The following is a 9,252-nucleotide window of genomic DNA, read 5'->3' on the forward strand; positions in this document are numbered from 1 at the left end:
CAGTTTTGGTCTCAGTTTCCTTATGCCTCAATGCACTTTGTGCAAAATTATAATAGCAACATTACCAAATCAAAACAGGCATGTTGTTACATGCCAGCTTCTGAAGTATTTAGACCAAATAATGACAGTAGAGGCAAGAGTACAAAAAAAAAAAAAAAAGTACAAGCTTTAGGTGTGTTTCATGGGGCTTCACTACACAGCCTTGACCAAGTCAGAACAGAATACAAAGGTGACTGAGTAATTACGACCATCCACCCTAAATTAGAATAAATAGCACTAGTAACTCTTAATTCAAATCTTTCCTAACTTGTGGGCACTGGAAACCCCTGGTACTGACAACCTAGTAACAGTTTTCTTCTACTGAAATGCACAGGTGCTAGTGAACAACTGCACAGAAAAAACTCTTGACATCCAGTCAAGAGAGCTACCAAAAAAACCTAACCCTGCTTTGAAACAAGACATGAGCAAACACATGACAGAAACAACCCCATAACACAGGACAATTCTGGATGTACAAATACATACCTACATAAATCTTCATTAAAAACGTTTAAGATATGTTCTGTAACTGGACAGAACAAAGTTTTATAAAACAAACCTAAACAGCAAGTTTTAACAGTGGGCTTCAGAAATGGGTTATGTGAAGACAGTCAAAACTTCAGCGATACTGAATTTTTTTTTCTTTTTTTTTCCTTATCTCTTTCCTTAGAGTGCCCAAAGCACTCTTAAAGCAACAAAGTTTCATCTGTTGACTTCAGAACAGATTAAATAGAAGCAGCCCAAAATGGATTTAAGAAAAGTTATTACCATATGAACCTACTAAGAACAAAAAGTACCACCAGTTTATTCTGAAATGTTTTTGCCACTCCCAGCTTGCCCCTCTTTTTCCTTCCTACTTTTTCTGGTACAGAGGCATGCTTTCCCCTAGGATTCTTCCGCTCCAAAATAACATGGCGTCTTCCTTAGTGGTACCTCTGGACTTTCTGACTGTGATGCTCAAGGTTGATGTGCCTTAGAATTTATTCAGCATATAAATACCAAGAGAAACGTATCTCCAGTAGGTATGTGTGAAATAGCCAAGTCATTTCAGCCCAGGAGGTATCTCTGAGGTGCTGCTCCACCAGCTGGTCATACTTACGAAACCCTTCTCCACCCTTCAAGAGCTTTTAAAATGGAGAATGTGCATTCATTTCAAGAATTCAGTTTGGATCAGTTCTCAGTTTGACCCAACAAACCTGGCACACTTAAGTTGACAACGTGAGACTGTAATAATAAAGACCTTGCAGAAAAATGAGAAAGACCAATTCATTAAAAATAAAATGGATACTGCATACAATGGCCATTTATCACACTCCAATATTAAAAAAAAAAAATCTTAATCTGCCTCTTATTTTGCATGTACACTAATTACAAATTCATTTCCTGATCAACAGCTTATGCCATCTATTTGATTATACTGTCAAAACAGGCAGTCAGAAGTTTATACAGCTACCTGTGTATTCAGTTTATGGAAAGGATCATACTACCTTTAAACATCTTTACACAAATGCAAGTTCCCTTTTAGTTCATCATCAATTTTCACAATGAAATCAAAATAGATACACTCTGTTTGAGGACCATGAGAAAGTAGTACTTCTGACTTTTAAAACAACAGAAAGGCTAAAGCCTGAACTGCTAAAGCAACATATGCAGATCTCCAAACACTAAAAATGCTTTAGTATCTTTACTATACCTTTAACATCTGGATCATCTATATGGGGTTCCAAATTTTCTATCATTTCTTCCAATTCTTTCCTTGTTGCCATAGGAATGTTTGGAGACACTGGCATAGTGAGTTCCTGAATTTCTCTATTGAGTATGATCTCAGAAGTCTGCTGAAGCTCAAAGTCAATATCTATTTCAGGAAGTGGAGTCCTCCAGAAATGGAAAGAGTTGTACAATTCCTGCTCTGAAAGAGAGGTCTCCTGTGAATTCAGCACAGCCTCCCGCAGACCTGCTGTACAGCAATGAGAACTTCGCTCGTTCTTGTCAGCCATTTCCCCACAAGATTCTGAAGACAAAGTGCAACGGAAGGATGACTCAGTCTGGAAGTCACTTTCCCTCTGGATGTTATTTGACACTGTATTTTGATCTTCCATGGCATTTTCAAGTTTTGTTGCAACATATGAAGACAGATCCTCTGTCCTGTTGTGCTCATCCTTTGTTGTGACATCTGCTGTAGTCCTGACTTGTTCACTGTTGAGTATCACAGCAAATGAACATTTAAAACCCAAAATACACTTGTTGCAAACAGATGCTCTTGAAAATTCACACACATGCTATCAGCTTGCTATTTATCAAACTAGATTTACTTACAGCATAGCAAAATAAATCATAGAATCACAGAATGGATGAGGTTGGAAGGAACCTCTGGAGGTCATCTGCACTAACCCCCCTGCTCAAGCACAGACACCCAGAGACAGCTGCCCAGGACTGTGTTCAGATGGCTTTTAAATATTTTGGAGGACAGAGACTCCACAGCCTCCCTGGGCAACCTGTGCCAGTGCTCAAGTCATCCTCACAGTAAAAAGTGTTTCCTGATGTTCAGGGGGAATCTCCTGTGTTTCAGGATGTGCCCATCGCCTCTGGTGCTGTCACTGGGCACCGCTGAAAAAAGCCTGGCTCCGTCCTCATTACACCCTCCCTTCAGGTATTTACATACAGTGAGGAGATCCCCGTTGAGCCTTTGCTTCTCCAGGCTAAGCAGTTTCAGCTCTCTCAACCTTTCCTCATAGCTGAGATGCTCCACTCCCTTCATCATCTTTGTGGCCATTCCTGGACTCTCTCTAGTATTTCTATGTCTCTTATAACGTGGATCCCAGAATTGGACCCAGCACTCCAGCTGTGGCCCCACCAGTGCTAAGCAGAGGGGAAGGATCGCCTCCCTCAACCTGCTGGTGTCACTCCTCATAATGCAGCCCACGATACCATTGGCCTCTACTGGAAGGGCACATTTCATGGTCACCCTGGTGTTCACCATGACCCTTAGGGCCTTTTCTTGCAAACCCACTCTCCATCCAGTCAGACCCCAGCATGTACTGGTGCCTGGGGTGTCGTTCCTCCCCACGTGCAGGACTTTGCACTCTTCCTCGCTGAGCTTCAAGAGGTTCCTACCAGCCCATTTCTCCAGCATATTGAGGCCCCTCTGGATGGCAGTATGACCCTCTAGCACATCAGCCACTTCTCCCAGTTTTGTGTCATTAACCAGCTTGGTGAGAGTACACCCTGCTCCATAATCCAGATCATTAACAAAGATGTTAAACAGGACTGGACCCAATATTGACCCCTGAGGTACACAACCAGTTACTGGCCTCCAATTATGTGTAGCTGATCAGCGCCCTCTGGGCCTGGCCATTCAGCCAGCTGTCAATCCACCTCACTGTCTGCTTGTTCAGGCTGTACTTCACCAGCTTCCCCATGACGATCTTATGGGAGACCATGTCAAAAGCCTTACTGAAATCTAGGTAGACTATATCCACTGCTCTCCCTTGTCTATCAAGTCAATCATTTCATCACAGAACATATATCGTAAGGTATTCTAAGTTACTGAATAGTTATGTATTTTTAGTAAACAACTGAAAATTCTTGTGGTCTATTAAGTAAGATGAGAAGTTCCAGATCTTTCCATTTACCAAGATAAGTAATTTATACAGGAAAGTTCATTTCCTTAACTTTCAGGTCATACAGAAGAAAAACAAGGAGGAAAAAATATGTAGATTTAGCAAATTCTTTACCTGTTTTCCTGTGCAGAACCACAATCATCTGGGTTTTTACCATCTTCTTCTTTAAAATACTGCCCACTGCTCGATGGATTAGCAAAAGTTGATATGAAAGGCCCCAGAGACTGAAAAGCAGCTTGGCGGACCTAGTGGAATGGGTCCAAGGGGAACAAAATTATATATATAAATCTTGCTGTCCTATAAAACATAAACACCTGCTACTAGGAATTGGAAGGGTCATAAGTCTACTGAGGAAAGCAACAGCAGAGGCTCTTGTCTGGAAAGAGTCAGACAGCTGTATACATAAAGAAAGTTAAGAAAAAGCAGGGTAAAAACAGTTAAGTCACAGGTAACTAAGTTGACAGGCCTATTCTGCACAACCAAAGAAAGCACAATTATTTAGATAGTAGAAGCAGGTAAATTTGAAAGCTCAGTTGAGAATTTTAACAACTTGAAAGGAAAAAAAAAAAAATATGTGCAGTGAACAGATACTTCACTACCATAAGTCTGACTGATTACAAGCTCTGCATTTCTCTCCCTTTCCTATTTGGCTATGTTGTTCATTTGCTCCTCCTTTCTCCTGAGTTATTCTCCCCTTCTCAACAATTACCTCATAATTTTCATTATTTGATTAATTCTGCTGAGCTACAACTTGCACAACTTTCCAGGATCCAAAAGCTCATGCTCCTGTGCAAAAGACCTACTTTTGGCTCTCCCAAGTAGTCTGCTCAATAGCAAGCTTAACAAGGTTTGAAGAGTAGATCTTCAAGACAAAAAAACCCCACCAACAACAAAAAAACCGCACCCAACCCCAAACCGAAAACCAAACAAACAAAAAACCCACCCAAACGCCAAACAACAACCACCACTGCCCTACTCCCCCCCCCGCCCTGCAAAAAGGCGGTGGTGGTAGGGAAGTTGAAGAAATACAAATCAATCACATCCATTTTTCCATTTTTGTTAATGATTTACAGCAGCGTTAAGTCACAGGAAGTTCTGTAGCTAAGAAAAGCTAACCCACCGACACAGTTTTCTTACATGCTGCAGTGAAAATGTGACGGACTCTCTACACCCACTGACAAACTAAGCAGTCTAAGAAGTTTCCTTGAGGTATGTGAAACAAGTTATGTTATCCCCTCCTACAGGGAGAAGTTCTATATTGAGTATCACAGTAAAATCCTTTAAATATGACATCTACTCAAGAAATAAAAAGCAATTCTTACCCATCGTGAAGGATCACTAATCAAATTAATAAAAAGGGTTGACAATTTTGTCCTCCGGACCTCCTGTGATGTTGCGCAAGAAACTGCCATGAAGCATTCAGCACAGGCTTTCCTAACTCCCCACACATTATCGGAGCAGAGCTGGAAAAACCTCGGCAGCTGTTCGGAACACAGTAAGTAAGTTTGCAAGTCTTAACAGGCAGTACTTGTTTCAAAGCAAGTTCTTTCTTCACATTCATTTCCTTCATCTGGTTCTCTGCCCTCATACTCAGATGCATTAGTTTAACATTTACAAGACAAAAAACACCAATTCAGTAACGCCATCATTCTAATCAGTTGCTCTCATGTTACTTACGGATACAGATGAAAATTCACCTGTCTGAAGAATAGCAAGAAAGTACTAACTTTATAATCTTATTTATAAAAAAAAAAAAATCCCAAAACCCAACTCCAAAAATATCCCCAAGCCCAGAAAACCTATCATAAGACCAAACCTCACCTCTACACCGTTCTTTTAAAGAAGTTATCATTGAAAGGAACAAAAACTTAAAGAATACTGGTGCATTAACATTTTACCTATCAGAGACCACTTCAGATTTTTGTAAGATTCTCACTGAAATGCAAAGGAAGAGCATCTTCAGAAAGAACGAAAACCTTTCTTTTCTACCTAAACTTCTCATTGCTAGATTTACCAATCTCTGCCAATACCTACCCTGCAAAACAGAACCTGAATGGCACAGAAGAATAGGAGAATGAGAGAAACACTGCCTTTTGGTGCAAGAGAAAACAGGTTCGAACAGAGCAGTAGTTTTACTAATGAGTGAAGCATTTTGAGATTGCTCAAGTGCTTGAATTTTTTGGAAACAGTAATGGCCAGGATGAAACAGTGGACAGAGTGCAAGTGAGGCAGTTAGAGATGCAGGTCATCACATGGCTGCCCTTGCTTGCAAGAGGCAGAGTGGCAAGATGCAAGTAATACAGTGACTGATGCTACAGCTCTGTTCTCAATTATTGATGTTCAGCTGTTCCTACTTTCTGTAAAGTTTTCTGGACTTTGCTTCTTGTTAAAAAAGCGTTTATGTTAGAAAACGAAGTTTTATCTAAAGCCATTCAGCTTTTTGCCCCCTCCCCCGCCCTTTTTTTTTTAGTAATCCAAAAAGAGCAAAAAATGTAATTTTTTGTTATGGAAAGAGATCCCCAACCGTCCAGCCACATGTTACTGCTTTCACATAAAATAACCACCACTTTTTTATTGCACAGTTTAATTGTACCCTCTACAAAGTCTTAATCCAAATTCATGACATGTATCACTAAGAGTGCATTTGTGTGAGAGAAATCAATTTACACCCCCAATTAAGAAACACGTGAGATGCAAATCTACGCAACAATACTTCATTATCAAATGGCTTGAATCGCACAGTACATAGGGAAAAATGCGGCAAATACTGTAAGAACACAAGAAATGCCCTGAGGGTCACAATAGGTGTACTTGTCCCAATACCACATCTGCAAAAGGCTGCAGAGCCTCTTGTTGAAGTCATCCCTGCATTTACATTCTCTCCACAGAAGTCTCACGCTAATTCATGGCACTGACTCATCAACCTCCTCTGGCCCTCAACGAGTTCACTGTCCACATCCCCACGAGGAGAAAGCTTGAAGAAGAATCCCAGTGACTGTCAGGCTGATTTCTGTTCCCTAGTCCTGTCATGTCTCCAAGCCCAGCAACACCCACCAGCTCCTTGGACCCACCAGGGAAATGGGGTGGGTACTCATTAAGTCCTTAAGTGGTCTTAAGGACCTTCTGCTCACTGCTCCATCCAGTTCGCTGCTTTTCCACATTGAATTTGTATCTCTTCCCTCTATTTCATTTGTTATTGTCCAGTTTTGTTTGTTTTCTCTGCCATTCTTTCTCTTTCTCTCCTTCCCAGGAGGGCTGTGAGGCTTTGTTAGAGTCAGGAAAACTGACTTTAAAAGATGAACAGTAGCATTAAGTGATGCCACTTAAAGAGACCACATAAGCCTTGCCCCTTCTAGACGTCTACACTCCCCATGCTCATGCTGTATCTGCAATCTCTCATTGCATTTATGGACATTAGAAGACATTCCTGCCTAGTTCTTGCCTAATGTATTCTTGAACTTGCAACATACTCTCTGCCTCCGCAGTCTGAGGAGATGTATTTTCTTCAGTTTGGTTTAAACCCTTCTCCCAGCTCTAAAATTGAGTATCCCTTAGACTGTCTGACTTGGCAAGTAACAGTTCTGTATTCACAGTAACTGTCTTTTGTAAACATCAATCATAACCTCAGGTCAGCAAAACTGAAGTCACAGCTTTTTTAGTCTCTCCTTACTAAGGGAGTGTAGCAGTTGTCTAATCATTTTAGCTGTACGTTGACCAGCTCCACTACTGACTTGTATTAAAAAGAAAAATCCTTTAAGAAATGGCTTACCAGCATTTCTTCAGTGGCTTGCTGCCCAACCACACTGCAGATATCTCCAAAATTGGCTGCACATACCTTGCAGAAAAAATGTAAGAAATAACCACTGAGACTACAGTTTTAATAGAGGAAACAAAATTAAAAGAAAAATTTAAGCACCTGTTAAAGCCATAAAAACCAGTTTTGGTGCAAACTCAGTATCAGCCACTTCCCCATTCCATCAGTTCCCATGGTTTAAAAAAAATAAAATAAAATACAATTGTTTTCTTAATTTCAAGCTTAATCAGCCTTTTTTAATCATGAAAGAACCACCCTAGAACTTCAGTGAAAGGGAAGGAGGATAAAACGTGTTCAAAGTGCTGTCAAATGAAAGAATACAAGCAGTTAGCAAGGAAAATAAGCTATGCAATGGCAGAGTGAAACAAAAACACAGCCTCAGCATCTAAATACCATGAAGGAGTAATGGTTTATTTCATCTTAATGAGCGTCTTTAATTCCATCTACACACAGAGATATGAGCTAAGGTGGCTGATGCCGTATCAGTTACAGTTGGTTCACATTTTCGTGGCTACCTACACAATCATAAGGACAAGCAGATTCCTCCTTTGTTTCTGATAACAAAGGTAGGGACTCTGGGAAAAAACCTCAGGTGTCAAATATAATATCTGTGGAAATGCAAGCTCCAAAGAAACCCCATACCTTTCACTTACACATGTCACAAATTAGATCTAGCAGGGAAAAAGTCATTTAGACAAATGCAAATTCCAAGTTGATGACACTGCTTTCACAGATAATCCAAACCAGATGCTGATAATTCATACCTTACGAACATGAAACATTCTGCAGTCACAGCACATCTCACAAAACCTAGGAAGAACAAGTCTTTCCGTGATGTCCTTTCCCACCATGGAGGCCATTTTGCACATTATCTAATGGCAAGACAGACATTTATCAGGATGCTTACAAAACACACAATTCCGTGTCAGTTAAGCAGAAGCTTTTTACATTTAGTTTTCATTCTGATGCACATAATTTTATTGAAAATTGTGGAAAATATTAAAAAAAAAATTCCGTATCTTGAATTGAAAAGTTTTGGCCACTTCTGCAAAAAAAAATTTTTTTTTTTCTTTTTTACCCTCCCCCTATCATGATGTAACACATAGCTGTACAAGGCACTGGTCTAAATCAAATTCCTAACTAGTGGAGATAACTGAACTCTCAGAAATTACCCTCATATCTTAAACAGACTTACAAAAATAAATAAAGATTCTTTCACTATTCTAATATTAACAAATATATATTTACAATTAACAGGAAATTGACAATTAATATGCTTAAGTGACTTCTACAGCTTCTCCATAATTTAATTACAACACTCCATATTGCGCATATGCAAATCCCTAACATAAAAGTACTGAAAAAGCGTATCATACAAAAGTGAGAGCTTTTCCCTCTAATTGCTCTTTCATTCTGATTTTTACTACAACTTTTAAAAAAAGAAGGTAATCTAAAAGAATTTTATGTTTAACTTTCCTAATCACATCAGCAGAACTACTTGAATTCATTCTCCTGTAATAACAAAGTACTATTTTTTTAACCTCTGAGGCCTGGTGAGCTACAGAAACCTTTCTCAAGTTTCAGTATCTTCAAAACAATGAAGATGTGTAAAACAATTCTGCTTTAATTTTATTCCCTTATGCATTTGTAAGCTTCTTCAAAAAAAGTACTAGAGATTGTAAAAAAAAGTACTAGGTGCCAAATAGAGTAATGCCCAGGCTGCTGACTGTTTATAAGTCCAGCCACATTATGAAAGTAAAATATCAATGAAGGCTCTCT

General features: G+C 39.5%; 1 protein-coding gene across 1 annotated transcript in view; it reads right to left on the reverse strand.

The window, feature by feature from the left end:
• Positions 1-9,252, reverse strand: part of PPP4R1 (protein phosphatase 4 regulatory subunit 1) — a gene marked incomplete at both ends in the record, with an annotated part of 72,208 nt that overhangs the window by 20,096 nt on the left and 42,860 nt on the right. The window contains 5 exons of the mRNA XM_082014525.1: positions 1,733-2,235; positions 3,774-3,904; positions 4,982-5,140; positions 7,429-7,494; positions 8,238-8,345. Of these exons, the coding sequence (XP_081870651.1) occupies positions 1,733-2,235; positions 3,774-3,904; positions 4,982-5,140; positions 7,429-7,494; positions 8,238-8,345 (967 nt within the window). The remainder of the gene's footprint in view (positions 1-1,732; positions 2,236-3,773; positions 3,905-4,981; positions 5,141-7,428; positions 7,495-8,237; positions 8,346-9,252) is intronic.

This window comes from Phaethon aethereus, assembly GCF_964289735.1.
Source record: "Phaethon aethereus genome assembly, chromosome: 2".
NCBI lineage: Eukaryota > Metazoa > Chordata > Aves > Phaethontiformes > Phaethontidae > Phaethon > Phaethon aethereus.